Below are 18,675 nucleotides of genomic sequence, written 5' to 3'. Positions count from 1 at the left end.
TGAGAGGGGTGGGGCCTAAACAAGCCCGACTTCACAGAAATGGGAGTGCTCCTTTTAATGATCGCTACAATCTCAACGTGGAGGCCTATCCCATCAGTGGCAATGGAGCTTCAGGTTCCGCACCCCATCCTTGCCAGCATCAATTCCCTATTACCACCCATCAATCGCCTCTTCACCCCCCCCCCCCCCTCTCAACCCCACAAAAAGATTGCAGACATCTGGGGCGCGATTCTCCGAGCCCCGCGCTGGTCCGGAGAATCGCCGCAACCCGCCACGACGCCCCAACGCTGGCATGCAATTCTCTGAGGTGCGGAGAATCGGCACCATTTGCATCAGTGCCTTTGGCGCGGCGCTGATCGCCGGCCGTGGGCCCTGTCCGCAGCCGGTCCGCCGATTCTCCGGCCCGGATGGGCCAAGCGGCCGTGCGGTTACAGCAGAGTCCCGCCGCCGCTGTTCATCCTTGGGCTCTGCTGGTGGGAACTCTGCACAAAGGGTCGGGTGGGCAGCCTGTGGGGTGGGGGGAGGGGGGCTCCGATGGGGTCTGGCCCGCAATCGGGGCACATCGATCGGCGGGCCTACCTCTCCTCCCCCCACCCCCCCCCCCCCCCCCCCTCCACCGGGCCTACTTTTTTGCACGGCCGGCCCCTGCACCCCCATGCCATGTTGCGTAGGGCCGGCGCGCTGAAGAAATCCTCCGCGCATGCGTGGGTTGGCACGCCCCATTGGCGCCGGGAAGGGAGGCTGGAGCAGCGGGAACCACTCCAGTGCTGTGCTGGCCCCCTGTGGGGGTCAGAAATGGCCATCCCCGTGCCCATTTGCGCGCCGTCGTGAAACACGACGGCGTTCACGACGGCGTGAACACTTAGTCTCCATTTTGGAGAATCGTGCCCCAGGTTCCTTCAGGCCTGCCCTTGACAGGGCCAGATTGCCTGCCAGGGTGCCATGTGCTTGAACACCCAGAGGCTACAATGGTCTCAGAGTCCCTGATGTCGTAATCACGTTTGGTGTCCATTAGTCGAGATCGGCAGTGATATCTGCCGGTTACCAGGGCTGGGGGAATTCAGCTAGCAGCCGGTTTTGAATATTTAAATACTTACTTTTAATATGCTAATCTGGTCCACAACCAGTGAGGGTATGAACCAGATTAGGTCAGCTGAATCAGGCCTGGAGCATCAGAAACTGATTGGCGCCTGACACAAATCCCGTTTCGGGCCTCTTCAGGAATTGTCCCGGCAAAGCAGGATTTATGCCGGGCGCAATGTGGCCAGAAAATCGCCGCCAGTGTAAATGAGAGCTACTGATCTGATGAAAGTACATCCATGAAAGTTCCTATTCAGGAGCTGTCTGGTAAATGGATTGCATTTAATTCTCTCTCATGTAATTTTCAATTCTAATACTTCCTCCTGTATGAAAACTATCTTGTTTATGTTTAATGCAGATTAAGTCACAACCAGAGTTACTGTTAACTTCAGGCCCTTGGGCTTTTTTTGGCCATAAAAGTTGAGTGCTTCTCGCTGTGATTTTTTTCCTTTGAAAAATGAGTAATTGCCCGTAACTGACTGTAAGCAGTTCTGGGTGGTCTGATATCCATGGGTTTCACAGCATTGCAGTGATTCCCCTGAAGAAATTTGTCATGTAACTGATAAAAGAAAATCAAGATATGGAAGCAAATGAATGCAGGAAGAGTTGAAACAGGTTAGTGCAAGCACCACACTAAGCCCCTGAGAGTCTTTGAGTACATTCATCACTCCGAGAATCCTCCTCTTGGTGTTTTATTGTGAAACTAACAGAAAAATGTATGGGGCTTAATACAATGGGACACCTCAACACTTCAGTATATATCAACATCCTCTTCTTCCTTTCAAGCTCTCTGCCCTGAAGGCAGATCCAACCTATAGTGCCTCAACCTCCTCCATGGGTAGGGAAAGGAGGGCCCTGGAACCTACCCTCGTAGAAATGGGAATCTAACCCTGTGCTGTTAGCACCAATCTATCCACGGCGGCCATCAAGTCAACTGAGCAAACTGTACACCGCGCCCCCCACCCCCTCCACCAAACCCAACAGCATGCAAAAGCGGCATTTCCTTGCATTTAAATGTGATTAGTGGGTTGGATAATTCATGCTCCATGCTTCGCGATGCTCTGCTCCTCTCTGGCGAATGTCTTGTGGGTGCGAAATACTGCAAGTATTTATGAACATGGACTCGGCGCATGGCAGTGGAGCAAGAGGTTTAAAAAAAAGACTGAAAAATGGTGAGTTTGCTGGGGGTTGGCTGGCCGGGCTGGAAACATTAGCGGGGAATGGCTTAACACCAAGTTTGTGGATTTAGGTGTCCCCCTTAGGATTGAGGTGGCACGGCTCAGACTGCCATTGTTGCAGTCTGACTTTTAAATGCACCTCTTTGGTTCTACTTATAAGTTCCTGGCTGCTCACACTGCTGAGTGCTGCCTGTGCCCCTTGAATGCTCAGAAGGCCTTTGGGCATCTGAGAGCCCACCCGGGCCACCCCCACCTACCCCAGCTGTTGCATCAAGGGGATTGGTGTGGCCAAGCTCAACCAGGGCCCCAGCAAGTGTGAGCACTCAGAATCACTCAGGGTTAGCGACATGGCTGGGTTTCTCAGGCTTCAGAAAATTAAGTTCGACCTGAGAGGATCGATGTTAGGGTTCTTTCGGAGGTGGCAGCCGTTTATCGACTTCTTCGGGGAAAACTAAACTGTTTGCAGATACAATAGGAGGGGTGGGTGTTGGGGAATGTGGGGGGGGGGTTTGGGGAGTTAGTTTAGGTTGGGCAGGATTAGTGCGAGGAGATTGAGGGATTGGGAAATTGTATATAAGCCACGTTGGCTGGGTATAGTTGTTTGTTGGTGTTATGTACTGAATTATGTTTACATTTGTATTGGTATTTTTTGTTATTATAAAATCATAAATGCCTTAATAAAATGTTTTTTTTTTAAAAACCACAGCTCCAGCTGCCAGATTCTTCAGTGCTGACTCTAGCCCCAGTGGTTAGAACACCCACTGGGCTAAGAACTGCTTGGAATTTACGCCGGCAGAGTGCTGGCCATTTTACATGTCCTGACTCTCCATCAAATAGTGACCCAATGGGAACATGAACCATGTGCAATACAGTCTCGGCGTCAACACTTACGGTGCGATCTACCCAAATGGGAACTGAATCCCATAACGAGCGCGTTTAGATGGGGTGTTTCTTGGCGCTCGCTATGGACCAAATACCACACCATTGAATGCCAATTCAGGTAGATACAGGGCCACAGCAGATACACACACACACAGCCCCAACGAGGCACACCTTAGTCCCATTTTCTGCACTGGGGAGCTCGGTGCGTTGGAGCTCTCCAGTGCAGATGTAGATCGGCCGCCATTTTTACATTTGCCACCCCCCCCCCCCCCCCCAAAGTCTCAGCTCGCCTATAAGGGGGTCCTCAGGCCTCCCCACACCAAGGCAGGGAACCCCGTAGGCCCAACCCACAACACGGGAAAAATGCCTGCTTGTCAGTGCCAGCCTGGCACCCTGCCCAGAATGCAAGCACTTTGGAGCCTCTGATCCCCTGGGAGACTCCCATGAGGTCGGGTCTGTAGTGATCTGTACATCTGAACATACACCACGGACTACAGACAGATGTAACAGCCACAGCTTCACCAGAGGGCAGCATCAGAGACTGGTATAAAGTGTCCAGCCCAAGGGAGGATCCACCTCTCTTTCAGAAGCACAGGGCTAGTGAGCAGCAGCAGACAGAGACAGCTCAGCATAGGCAGCTTACCGTAGCTTCACTGGTCATACCTCTTGACTGTATTATATCTACTTAAGCTCCGGAAACAGAACGAACCCATTGAATAAAGTATTTGTGTTAACTGGAAGTCTACAATCTTTATTCAGACTTCGAGAATAACATATGGTACCAGAAGTGATTTCAGAAAGCTAGCTAGACACCAGCAAGAGAAGAAAAACTTAAACCGGATCTTCGACTGTGGAAGACTTCGCAGCAAATGGATTCTCGACGACCAACTGATTCGATGGAACTTGTTGGAACTCCATGGCAGCTGGAAACAACCGGTAATTTAAGTTATAACTGTTAAATGTTTGAACAGCTGTTCCAAATATTTATCACAGCTAATGAGTTAAGCACTGCCTCTGACGCAACAAAAATAGCCCTACTGCTCTCGACAGGAGGGCATGAAGCTAGAGAAATCTATAATTGCTTTAATTACTTAGAAGGTGAGGACAACACCAAAGTAGACATTATACTCAAAAAATGTGCTGACCGCTGTAACAGTCAGTCCGGTGAGATGCTGTAAAGATTTGACTCTTGTCAGAGAAATGGAGGACCCATCTCTGATTTTATTACAAATCTCAAGTTAATACCACAAGGCTGTCATTGTGCTGATTTCAGAGACACTATGATAATGCATCAATTCATTTCTGGACTATCTGATAAAAATTTGAAGGAAGAACTTTCACAAAATAATTATCTAACTCTAGAAATCGCTTGCAAAAATGCCTTGCATATGAACAAAAACAAAATCAGTACTTTGAGTCTCTACAAACACAGAATCATCATTTAGAAAACAAAATTGGTAAAAATGGCGCGAACACTCACCACGAGGCAGAGGCAAGGTTGAATCGGAGGAAGACGGAGGTTCTGAGTGACAGCCATCTTTGGAAAGGAGCCACACATGCTCAGTTGCAAAAAGAGGGCACAGAACAGGAAACTCAGTGTGTGCATGGGCAATGGAGTCCTACGCATGACGTCACAAGCGTTATGACGTTGAGGACCAGGACCACGCCCACTTAAAAGGGAAATGCACGAAAATGAACAAAAAGAAATTTAAAGCTGCAAAACCCAATTTTCTTGCCTCAAAAGCCCGAACTTACACCAGCAGTTGAAAATAACTTTCACAACACCCTGGAACAAGCAGTTAGCACTGCCCTAGAAGACGATATGGTCCTTGTAGACTACGACTCAGACGAAGATTTCATCTTGGGAGGTGGCTACCCCAGTACCAAATCTGAACCGCAACTAGTGGTGTTGTACTGTGAAGACTCCGACGATGAGTTCTTCGGAATGGCGAATCTTCGGCCCAGCATATATGACATCCCGACTCGTGAGTGCAGGATTACGCTGCGGCCTGACGCCAAGAAACAGAGAGTGATCCACGCACCACGAAGGATCCCAGCCTCCACACAAGATGATTTGTTCATTGAACATGAAGAGAACGATCACAACTCCGAAACAAAAAGCGATGATTTGTCCAACGAACAATACACGCAATACTGCTCAGACATGGCTGAGTTATTCGGAGATCCTGATCACAGCATCAGCAACATGGTTGAAAAGCTCAATACGACTCTTCTCATGGAAGATGAATCCAATACCCTGGTGCCATGGCAGATCGTCGGTACATTGGATGACAGCAATACCCAAGACAAACACGACGAGCACAGAACGACTCCGTTGAGAGAGCACAGATCGACTCTACAGCGAGAACACTGTACGACTCCACAAAGAGAGTGATGACGGACTCCACAGAGAGAGCGACGCAAGCCTCCACAAAGAGAGTGGTGCAAGCCTCCACGACAGCTCGGTGACACTCAAAAATGGAAGCAAGCAAATACTCCATAGTGAATGCCATGCATGTACAAGACCATGAAGATCTATCAACTTACTTGAACCACCAGAAGAAGACACAGAATGTCTACCCACTGTATGTGAGACAAGTGATGAAGAAATCACAATTCTCATACAAGATGTGCAGGATCACAGCGAGACTGACATATCTCAGCTCGTCTGCGCAGAAGCACTCAATAACCCGAGGACGGCCACCCATGAGTCCAGAGAGACCACATCAATAGAAATCTTGAAGATTTTGACTCCAGAAAAGGAGAACAAAGAGATCGTAGATGATTCAAATGAACCTGACTCCAAAAGAGGAGCACCTAGAAATCAATAATGATTCAAGTGAACCAGAAATGACTCGAGAAGAGGAGTACCAAGTAAGTAAAGAAGAGGAATCGAATCCACCACAAATGACTGATGTCACCAACATCAATGCAACACAAGATCATTCTCACAATTCTCAAGAAGATACGCTCAATGTAGCAGATACCACAAAGGACACTGACACCAATAACTGTGACAATGACTCAAATCATCCACATGGCACACTCATTGAGCGCAAGAAGAACAACAAAAAACGCAAGAAGTACAGCAGAAACAACAACAGAACAACAAAAACAACATGCAGCGCAACAAGAAGCATCCCAGAAACAACAGGCATGACAAGAAAAAGAACAAGAATAAAAGCGAAAACAACGAAAACAGAAACCAAAAGCGCGACAAAAAGAACAACAAGAACGACAACAACAAAAACGACAACGAAAACAACAAAGACGGAAATGACAGAAACAACAACAATGAAACAACGACCTGTACAACATGGTACAACTCTGCACGTGAAGGACGATGCCACAGCACACTGCGAAACAATGACAAGACTACAAACCTGCCAAGGCATGATAAAGAATCTCAGAAATTCACATCTGCTCCAGAACAAACAAGCAAAACAGCTTTCACGAACGATGACATACAGAATCAATACCACAAACACAAGAAAAAATCGAGGTCAGACAATGGTGCGACACAGAATTGCTACCCGCAATCAAATGGAACAGGGGGAAAAAGGTGTCCACATCATTAAACGACTCATCAGCAAAGCAGCCGAGTCACGTTCCGACATCAGCCTAGCTCTGTTATCGTACCGAGCAACCCCATTGAGCTCAGGACTGTCGCCAATGCAAATGCTCTTCGGCAGAGACATCGAGACAACCCTACCGGCAAAGCAATTCCGAGACCCCGGCAACGCACCGGTTCTCGACGATATGCAGGCACTATGCTCCAAACAAAAACTATACTACAATCAACATGCAATCCCACTCAAGCCACTGACAATAGGTGACACCATCAGAATCGGGGACCCAGAAGGCGGATGGTCTGAGTCAGCCACGGTGATCAGGCAGGAGGCACCGCGGTCCTACATTGTCAAATCGTCTGCGGGAGTACTTTTTCACGTAACCGCCGGGATCTATTAGAAATTGGACCTACAACGGCAGTATTTCCCACACTGGACTTGACCAAGTCCATTTGTCCACAGGACGTTCCTTGACACACAACACCAGACAGTATTGATGACATCAAACCATCATCCCTACCACCACCGTTAAGACGCTCCAGCAGAAGCCGTGAGGCACCCGACCGGCTAGATTTGTGACGACACTTCAACACACGCACAAGACGAATATGGACATTTCTCACGATGGACTCACAACACAGTTAATTGTTTCTGTATTACTTTTATCATTTTCACAGTGTGCAGATTTGCATATTCTCACCACTTGTTATGTACAGTTTTCTTGAGGCCAGTCGAGAAAACATGTCCAATAAAAGGTGGGGGGGATGTAGTGATCTGTACATCTGTACATACATCTGCACATACACCAGGGACTACAGACAGATGTAACAGCCACAGCATCACTAGAGGGCAGCATCAGAGACGGGTATAAAGGGTTCAGCCCAAGGGAGGATCCGCCTCTCTTTCAGAAGCACAGGGCTAGTGAGCAGCAGCAGACAGAGACAGCTCAGCATAGGCAGCTTACCTTAGCTTCACTGGTCATACCTCTTGACTGTATTATATCTAGTTAAGCTCTGGAAACAGAACAAACCCACTGAATAAAGTATTTGTGTTAACTGGAAGTCTACAATCTTTATTCAGACTTGGAGAATAACATAGGGCCCGTCTGGTCCCTGTTTGTGGAGACCAAAACTGAACGGCCTTTGCCCGAGATCTCCAAAGCAAGGGGTTTAGATCCCAGCACCTTGGGTTGATTGTAATAATGCATATTAGCTGTCTTTGGGATTCATCCCTGTCATAATATACACACAAGTATATGATGGTGCATAGACAGACACTGACTGACACACTGAATGACCAATCAACACACAGAACACAGCAGGCAATCACCAGACAGGACACGGCCACTATAAAGCCAGAGGGCACTAGTTTTCCCACTCTCTTGGGATGCAGCCTCTGAGACAGCCAGAGCCCGTGACCAGCAACACAAACATCCACCATGTGCTGGCAGGATAGTCTGATCAGGTTAGCCTCAGGTCTTCAGTCAACTCAACATAGTGTCAACCCACAGTGCAAGTATGTTTAACAGCTCATAGTTCAATAAAATAGAGTTGTACTTCTACAAGTGTTGGCAGCCTGTCTCTCTCACTGCTCTGGTAAACGCAGTCCTCGCAGACCCAGCATACCCAACACATCAATCCCCTTCACCTTGGAGTCCTTGGGTGCACTCGTCGGGGGTCTCCCAAGGGATTGGGGCCCCCAGCTGCATGCCCTTTGGGCAGGGTGGTGTCCTGTCACTGCCGGTACACCTGGCTACCCTGGCACTACCAGTCTGGCACCTTGGCTGTCAACCTGGTACCTTGCCAGTGCCACCTTGGTGCCAGCCTGGCATTATCAAGGTGCCCAGATGGCATTGTCAAGGAGCCAGGCTCGCAAGCTGACGATTGGGCCAGGTGTGCCCTGCATGAGAGTTGGAGGGGTCGGGGACCCTCCCACAAAAATGCCGCCCGATCTCCAGTGTGCAAACTGGAGGTCTCCAGTGTGTAAACAGGGCTATGTGTGGCCTTGGTCTTCTTGAGACTTTTTGAGATGCTGCAGGGTTGAGAAGAAAAATCATTATAAAAATGCACCAGAAAGAACAGAACCAAGTGAGGGCCGTCTTGTTAAACTGGGCACCAGAAGTGAAGTATTTGAAGACAACATTGCTGACTGGGTCAAAGACAAGAAGAATGAGTGAAAGAGTGGACTGTTGCCATGTTCATTGACGATATTGTTTGGACTTCAAATACTATAGTAATAAACTTATAACATTGACTTAAGGTTCAAAATAATGGCGTAACTAAAACTTAAACGGGCCAATCAAAATTTCTCGAACCTGTATTCAATTTTTTAACTACGGGCACGATTCTTTGGTTTTGAGACGAATGCTCCCGTCAGCGGATAAACCGGAATGATTCCTGCTGGCACTTGGCGCATCGCCGAGGCGGGAAACACGCCGGCCAGCCTGCAGTTACAGATCTCTGGCGCCATCCTAAACGGGCAACCCAATCCCAGCATCCAGAGACAGGCCCTCCTCACCACGACCCCCCCCCCCCCCCCCCCGGCCCCAAACAATGCAAATGTTGACCCCTCCTGCTGACAAGCGGAGCATCATCAAGCCGTCAGCAAAGAGGGGCATCTTTTACCCCCCTCCACCCACCACAGAATTAATGGGTCACCCCCACAACGCACGCATGAGGGAGACCCAATCCTCCCCCCCCCCCCCACCCCACTCCCATTTTCTGGTCCCACCCTTTAGCACTGACAACCTGGCCTTGCGTGTTGAACACTGAGGCTTTTGGTCCCATGTCTGAAATGCCCCTTCTAGCTCTGGGCAACCTGAGTATTCTCATGGACGGATTCAGCGCTCGACCAGGATTCCCGATTTCAGGAGGCCGGAATAGAGAATCCCCCTCCTAATGTTGGCAGTTTTTAAATAAACAAAACTGGTGATAAAATGTGTTGATCTCACACATTGGACCTAATGTGAATTTTTGCAAACATTCTACCGTGCAGAAAGAATATTCTCCCCCTAATTGCTGGTTAGTTGTCAGTAGAATCTTCTGTAGTGTTGTATTTTCAGATTGCAAGATCCCATGGAAGGCTAATGGCCTGGATTTTCCGTTTCAGCGGCTAAGTGCCGATGCTAGCAGAGCATGTGTGCTCTTTTACGCCCAAAATATTGGCGTGAAATCCTCACCGATTCAAGGACTGGTGAGGGATTAGCACCAGCGCTGGGTGCAGTGGCGTGCAGAGGTCTGGTGATGCCCGGGGCAAATCTTGATTGTATGCCCCAAAGACTCCAGTATAAGGCCTAATATACTGAGAAATATTATGAGAAAGGAAAACATTTTGAATATATAAACACAGATGAAACATGAAATAAACGCTTTATTCGATTTTAATATAAATCAATCAAATTTATTAAGTTATTTCCCCAAATGATACCTCCTGTCACAAAACACCTGAACTACTTCACTTTTTACATCAGCTGTGAGAAATTCTTTTTCAATGCTTATTAAAGCCAGGTTGGTCAGTCGCTCCTGTGACATAGAAGACCTCAGATATGTTTTTATTAATTTCAGTTTTGAAAATGACCTTTCACAGCTTGCGACTGAAAATGCAATTTTCTATCTCAAAAAAATGGGAAGAAAATGGTAAACAATCGGTCAGTTGCAGACGGATAAACCATATTTCATTTCTTTGTTCCTTCGTATCAAATTATTTCACACTGATTCTCCACTGATAATTTTGTGCAATTTATATCATAGACTTGCAAATTAGTGGTATCTGTATTCGAATATTAGCATGTTAAGGAATAAATGTCTCCTATTCCGAGATTAAATGCCATAGCAGTCCTCTGATCATCCAGGCTTCACTCTTACTACATCCCACGTAAATATTTAATTAAATATCACCAAAAAACCTATAAAAAACGTAGTTGCACCCGTTCTAGAGCTATTCACTGACCTCTTTATCTTTGTCATCTCTAAGGTATAGGACGGCTGCCTGGTCCAGTCTGGATCTGGAGAAGAGGTTAAATTGCGCTGTAAGAGTTAGTCAATTTCCCCTTCGTGCTGGGATTCTAGGGATATTGTTCTCTTCTTCAGTCATTTTGCTTTGCAGCAATGGGTGAGATGTTATGTCTCGAAAGTTGTGCCTCCCTCCTCTGCAACCCCCATGGAGAAGGATAAGAGCAGCAACGTCATGGAAATACTGTTATGACCCTTGTGGAAACAAACTACAAACAACCCAACTAAGACCAATATACAAGACTTCACTTTTATATTAGCAATCACACCAAAATCAACGTAAATTAAACATGAATTAACAGGAAAATTGCAATAATATGACCGATAAATTACACATAGCAGATACAAAGACATATCTCACACATTTCTCAGTCAGCCCATTCAGCACGTATCGCATTCATTTCAGCCACAATATCCTTCAAAATGTTGAACTTCTTCAAATCAAATTCCATCTTAATTTCTCTAAAGCTTTAGCCCCAAGTCTCATCAAACACCGGCATTACTTCACCCAATTTCCACAAATATAATATTCACAGTTGACACATTTCCAGATCCCTTCTTCTTCACAAAACCCTGGTCATGTGGGGCCTGTTTTTGCACTATGCCAGTGCATAAAGGGTCCCCAAATCCAGATATAAAAGCTCTGTTCAAGATCCGAGCTCCAGTAGCTTGCAGTCAAGTCTCTGAGAATCTCCCATTTATAGGACCCTGGGCTTTAAGTATAAAGGGTAAGAGGGCAAAAGTTAAGAGGCCATGATGAATCTTTATAAAATACTGGTTCTGTCCCAAATGGGTGCCCCTGGCCCAAATGTCAAATTCTGGGCACGACAGTTTAGTAAATTGACAGCTATAGAGAGGGTGCAGAGAAGAGTTTTAAAATGGATCAAAAGATAAAGATAAAGAATAAAGAAAACGCACCCATGGTGGCACTGCCGTCGATTCGGGAGAACTCGCGCCCTTTCTTTTCCCGCTCCAGCCGCCGAGTGGAAAGCCGCCTCTTCACCAGCGGCGACCGCAGTGCGCAGGCACGATCCATTCTCTGCACGCCACTGCCCTCATCCAATGGATGCCCGGGGCCAACGCACCGTCGGCCCCCCCCTCTGCACGCCACTGGCTGGGTGAAACTCCCGCCTCCCACACGGAAAACGCCGGGAGAATGGCCAGGCAGCGCATACGCACGGCTGACGACTTGCAGTGGTTGTGCCATACAACATGACGCCAGCCGTCCACAGACCCAACCCGCCATTCGCGACCCCACCAGCCACTCCCACCAGTCCCATGAGCCCTGTCAGAAGGCCCCCGGCCAGCAACATGGATCCCAAACGCGTTTGGCGGCACTGGACGCAGTCAACAGCCGCTATGTCACATTCCCCCACAGCTGAGACCACATGTGTCCCAAGCCGTTGGGAACTCGCCCATTGGGAGCGGAGCATCACCGATCGACCGGCCGGTAACACGCCAACGCCGTTGCAGCAGCAGATTTGGAGGGGGCGGAGCGTGGCTGGCCAGCGTCAAACCGGCACCAGCCCCAATTTTGGGTTTTGTAGCCCATTCTCTGCCCGATCGAAAAACACTATTTCGGCGTCGGGCAACGGAGAATCCCGTCCAATGGGTGTGAAATATTCATTCCTTTTGACTTTTGCAACTGTAACAAGCCACAAGCATTCAACCTCCAAGATCACCTCATTTCTTAAATTTCAACAAATCAAATGTCAGACACAGTGGCAACATTAGAACACTATCTATTTGTTACTTCACTGGACCATATTTTACATTTGTTGAGTTGTTAATGACCTCTCCCCTGAAAGGTTTAGCTCTGGTAAATGCATCTTTAAGGACTGAATTCTCTGTTTCATTTATGAATGAAGATGTGGTTGCCAGATGTTCTTCCTTGTGAAAAGCTTGAGGGTCTTTGCCTTCCGTGTGTAAATGTGTTTTCTTCTGTTTTCAGGAAGGAGCTGGAGATAAACACAGTGAGCACTAAACTGGAAGATGAACAATCGCTAACTGCTACTCTTCAGAGGAAGATCAAGGAATACCAGGTAAATTCCCCAAACTGGATGCTGCATGATGTTTTCTTTACCCATGTGGTAACCACCCAACCCGCCCCAGGACCTGAAAACCCAGGACTTGAATAATCAGCAGAAAAACTGAAGGCTAAATGTGACTTTTGCTCACAATGGGTGCAAAGCATGTGGAGCCTTGGCTCTGTGCGCCTGTCGGAACCCAACCCAAATTCAGCTTAGGGCAGCAACTAAATGGTACCTTTTGATCCCCAAATGAATGCCCCACTGTAGCTTTGGATAACAAGTATGGGATATGCCAACCCCTGTACGTTGCTTCAAACTTTTTGGTTAGAAAAGGCGCATACCTGCTTCTCCTGGACCCACAAGAGTAACAACTGCATTTGCTGAGCCTTTGTTTTCAACTGTCCCCAGTGGGTAATTTAAGGATTGTTGTTCAGGCCATGTAGGGTGGAGCAGAGAGATGGTGATATAGTCGCAATGTCACTGAACCTGACCAATGCTCTGGGGACAGGGGTTCAAATCCCACTATGGTAGCTGGTGGAATTTGAATTCAATTAATAAAATCTGGAATTAAAAGCTAACCTCGGTAATAGTGATATGCCCTTTTTTGGAGAGGAAATCCACCATCTTTAAGTGGTCTGGCTTATGTGTGACTCCAGGCCCACAGCAATGTGGTTGACAACAAATGGCCCTCTGAAATGGCTTAGCTGGTTACTCAGTTCAATTAGGGACAGGCAACAAATGTTGGCCTTGCCAGCTACACCCATTTCCCATGAAAGAATAAAGAAAAAAAAAAATCAGGGGGGGTGATGAGGTACACTGAAGTTGCACTATCTTAACTGCGGTCTGCATCTGGGATCCAGTAGTAGGCAGTGAGATAACTGAAATGCTTGTGTTTCACATAGTAACTGAGGTGGTATTTGATTTTACAACACCCAATGATAGAAGAATACTGCACCCTTTCTGTTACATTCATTGGTTAACACAAATATTAGGAACTAGTCACATTAAACTGGCCACTGATCTACTGTATCAGCAAGCTGAATAATGGAGAAATAGGGTGACATTATGCCATGCCCATGTACCTATGAATTCTCAGAAATAAAGTGCTCCATTGTTATCAAACTCACTTTGAGTTATGGGTGTGGTGAAGTTACCCAACAATGTGGCATTGACTGGAATATGATCACAGATGAACAGGACTGGAATTTCCTTTTAACCTGCAAATTACTTTCTTGTAAACTGATAGTTTATAGTGCCAACACCAAATTCTTTGCATATCATCTTGTACTCCATTGTGAGTCTGCAATACTTCTGAAATGATAAAAACAGGTAGAACTGCGTATTCTATAAAGTTAGCAGTTGCCAAGGATCAAGAGCCAAATTTATATTTATGAATAACATCGGAAACATTGAAACTTATCACCGCTGGTATCCCCTCTCCCCTTTATAAAGTCTAGCCACATTTTGAATATCACTAAGGTAACCTACCTGACAAATTGGATTAAACATTTATCCCTCTTTCAGTACAGATGTTCCTGCAGGTAATTGCTTCAACATTATTTCTCATTACGTAAAATTTATGCCTGCACATTCTGCCTTTGTGTTTTAATTTGAAGGCATGTTCTGGTCAACCTTATCTGTACACCTACATAATGGGTGCGATTCAACGGGACAAAAATAGAGTCCAATTTAGGGCGCATTGAGTGGTGTCTCTTGGCGTCTGGAGGGGTGAGAAACACCCGCTGTGCAACTGTACTTTGTCATTTCTTTTGTTTACACTTCCATCATTTCTTTCAGTGATGAGCTAAGCTCGCCAGTGCAGCAAGAGTACTCATGGAACATGGCGCCATTTTTAAAGGTTACCCCAATCTTTTGACCCTCCTCAGCGACCCCACCGTGGCCTCATGAGCCCCCCACTGCACCCTACGTACCTGTTGTGTGGTCCTCAAGCCTCCCTCACCCCACCTCTTATGAGCAAGGCACCCTGGGCCTGATCCCTAGCATGGGCATCTTGGCACTGCCAGCCTAGCACCATGGCATCATGGGAGACCCCACCAGGTGGCATTGCGCCTGATCCATGTTTGTGTGGATCAGTGCTAAATGGTACCATGGCGAGGTCTCTCACGCATGGCCATTAGGTCCTGGGCTCCAGGAGAATCAGTTGCAGGCATATTTAAATGAGCCTAATGGCTCTCTTAAATATGCTAATCTGGATCTTGCCCAGTTAGGGCGAGATCCAGATCGCAACGTCTCGCGCGAATCTGTTGAATCTCAAGAGACATTTTGAGCGTCACAGATCTCACTAGATTCAACAGCCTCGTTGTGTCACCAAATCGAGCGCAGTGAGTCCGGTAAATTGCACCCAATTTGTGTGAGGTCCTACTTTAACTACTGCATTTTAAACTATGGAATTTCTTGGCTTCGACAGCAATAGACCTTTCTAGACCTGACTTGTTCTTATTCCCTTTGTTTTAGAGGGTTCTGTATTCTCTGTCAGGGTTCCCTCCCAACCTCGGAGAGGGTGTGGAGGATGCTGTGTGCAGAATCAGGCTGGGTGGATGGCCTTCCTTGATACACCGGACCTGTATCAAAGTTTTAAAAGATGCATAGAAAACCATAAAACAGCCCTCCAGCACTCCCCCCTCACACTCCCCAAGCTCCAGTCAATGTCTCAGCAATTGTATCCTTTAACAAATACCTTGTTAATGCAATTGAATTGCTAAGGACAGGTAATGAGCATTGAATCGAGAGTTTTAATAGAGACAGCTGGATGTAGGGAATCATTAGATGGCACTGGGCTGCTTAAAGAATACACTTGTAAAGTTAAAAGTTGAGCTTCTGTATCATTCGTTTCCACCTTTTTTCTATTGAACTTGACAGCCCCATCTATGCCAACCCATGCCACCATCCTCAGTGGTCATTCACTCCTTACATGCCAGCTGATTGCCCTTCTGCCCATCTTATTGCCCTCCATGCCTGGCCATCTTCCATAGCCTTTGAAACCCTCAATGCCAACATGTGTTTCTGCCCACCCCCATAGGCCTCATACCCTCCATCTCAACCTATTTCCCCCATGGAAGCCGCCGTGAGTCACGTCTGGTCTCCACAAATGGAAACCAGACATGATGACCACACCTGGGGGTGGAGGGGGGAGGAACACTAGTATGGGCAATTTTCTGGAGGGCCTGATGTTGGGGTGGATGGGTTCTTTGCTGGCAGGAAAAGAGGGTTCTGTAGCATTATTCTCAGATCAGAAGGGCACTCTGATGTCCAAGGAGCTGAACCTGCCAGTGTTTAGACCCCGTCCCCCTCAACATCAGTATAAAACATGCCCCTCTCCAAAAAAAAATGACTAAGTACAGGATGATCGGAATTGCGTGTGATTTTCACACCCAAAATTACACTGAAATAATTTTTTCTGAGAATTCCACCCAATGCCTGTACTTTACCACTTTATTGCCAAATAACATTTTCCTTTGACACAAATTTTGTCTTTTAACATGTTCATTTACACTTAAAAGCGAGTGGACAATAACCAGGTTCTCAGAGGAGGCAGTGATGTTGAGCAGAGAGGAGGTAGATCTGCTTGTTCTATTTTTCTTTTAATGTGTCAGAGTTTCTGAGCTCACTCTTCTCACTGATTCGCTGCTTTAAGATGGCAACACTTCACCAACATTTGTCAAATCGGTCCTGTCTTAGTCAGACGAGTGGTTTTCACAATTGTGCAAATCATAATATTTAAGGTCTTCCTGGAAACACTAATTTGCACATCTCGATTTTATCAGAACCTAATTGTATTATTTTCAAACAGCTGGTCTCTAATTACTCATAGACTCTGTATAAACCCCCAGAACCTGTGTGTAGCTTTATTCTGGGGATAAAGTGAAAGTTTAGACAATGGTGAAAAAAAACAGAAGAGAAAATGTCTTCACACTGCACTTTGTGACACACTGGTTATGATCCCACAATACAGCCATTGGGGTCAATTTTCATGTCAAGCAGACATTGGGTGGGTGTGGGGAGCGAAACATTGGCCAGGATTATCCACTCATATACGCGGCGGGAATCGCCGTAGGCAGGATGGAAAATGTGATGGACTAGCCAAACACCTGTTGACTTTGGGCCGGAATTTCCAGTCCCACAGCTGGCCAGGCCGGAGAATCCCAGCCAATGACGCAGCCCATCCAATCACGTCTATCAGAGAGAGAGAGATAATTTTTGCCTTTGGGGTTTATTTGATAGGAATTTGCAGGTAGCTCATCAGTCGGGCAGGGTTTAGAACATAAGAACTAGAAACAGGAGGAGGCCATCCAACCTGCTCCGCCATTCAATAAAATCACAGTTGATCTTTTGCACCCACTCCACTTTGCTGCCTGCTCCCCAAATCCATTAACTCCCTGAGAGACCAAAAATCTGTCTGTCCCACCCTAAAATGTATTCAACAATGGAACGAAGGGTACACAACCCCTCTGGGATAAAGAATTTCAAACATTCGCAACCCTTTAAGTGAAGTAATTTCTCCTCATTTCTGTCCTAAACGATCGGCCTCCTTATCGTGAGGACCCCGTGTTTTAGATTCCTCAACCGACCGATCTCTGTATCCACCCTGTCAAACCCCTTCAGAATTTTGAAGGTTTCAGTAAGTTTGCCGCCCATTCGTCTGAACTCCAGAGAATGAGGTCATTTTACTCCGCCTCTTTATTTTTTAAAAAATAAATTTAGAATAGCCAATTCTTTTTTCCCCCAATTAAGGGGCAATATTAGTGTGGCCAATTCACCTACTCTGCACATCTTTTTGGGTTGTGGGGGTAAAACCCACACTGACATGGGGAGAATGTGCAAACTCCACATGGACAGTGACCCAGGGCTGGGATCGAACCGGGGTCCTCGGTGCCATGAGGCAGCAGTGCTAACTACTGTGCCACCGTGTCGCCCTCCTCAGCCTCATTTTAGGACATCCCCCTCATCCCAGGAACCAATGTAGTGAACCTTCTCTGCACCGTCTCCAATCGCTGTACCATTTCCAATGCAAGTATACCCTTTCTGAAATGTGAAGACCAAAACTGCATTCAGTATTCCAGATCAGTCTCGGCAAAACCTTGTACAAGATGTCTTTAATCTTGTACTCCAATACCCTTGTAATAAAGACCAACCTGGGAGGTGGTGGCGTAGTGGTATTGTCACCGGACTAGTAATCCAGAGAGTAATGGTCTGGAGACCTGGGTTTGAATCCCACCAGGGCAGATGTGGAATTTGAATTCAATAAAAATCTGGAATTAAAGCCTAATGACAACCATGAAAGCATTGTCAATTATTGTTAAAAACCAACTGGTTCATTAATGTAATTTAGGGAAGGAAATCTGTCATCCTTACCTGGTCTGGCCTACATGTGACTCCAGACCCACCAGCAATGTAGTGTGGTTGATTTTTAAATGGGCAATAAATGCTGGCCCAGCCAGAGACACACACCATGGATGAATAAAAAAAAATGTTGCTTCTGCTAACTTTCTGCATTCCTTGTACAAGCACAATTTTTGAAAATTAATCGTTCTCAATTTTTAAAAAGTCCTACATTTTTATTCTTATGACCGAATTGAGTAGCTTCACAATCCCCGATATTATACTTCAGCTGCCCACACACTAGCCATCTGTGTACTCCCTGCAACATACCTTGCCACTTTGATAACGTCAGTCAATTTAGATACATTACTTTGCCTCATCATCTAAGTCATTAATGTAGATTAAGTAGCTAAGGCCACTGATCGTTGCAGCACTCCATTATTCACTGGCTTCCAACTTTAAAAAGCCTTGTTAATGCCCAGTCTTTGACTTCTCTCTGTTAACAAACCAATCCTCTATCAAACCAATCCGCTATCATGCGAATGTATTACCCTCAATTCCATGAGCCGGTATTTTGCCTAACCTT

General features: G+C 46.5%; 1 protein-coding gene across 10 annotated transcripts in view; it reads left to right on the top strand.

Moving 5' to 3' along the window:
* LOC119953289 (myosin-16) overlaps nt 1-18,675 on the top strand; it is a 456,622-nt gene that overhangs the window by 279,910 nt on the left and 158,037 nt on the right. For all 10 annotated transcript variants that reach the window (XM_038777389.1, XM_038777388.1, XM_038777387.1 and 7 more), the window contains one exon: nt 12,671-12,761. In XM_038777389.1, the coding sequence (XP_038633317.1) occupies nt 12,671-12,761 (91 nt within the window). The remainder of the gene's footprint in view (nt 1-12,670; nt 12,762-18,675) is intronic.

The sequence above is a fragment of the Scyliorhinus canicula genome, chromosome 18 (genome assembly GCF_902713615.1).
Source record: "Scyliorhinus canicula chromosome 18, sScyCan1.1, whole genome shotgun sequence".
Taxonomy (NCBI): Eukaryota; Metazoa; Chordata; class Chondrichthyes; order Carcharhiniformes; family Scyliorhinidae; genus Scyliorhinus; species Scyliorhinus canicula.
Note: the sequence above shows the minus strand (reverse complement) of the source record. Positions and strands in the feature narration are given on the sequence as shown.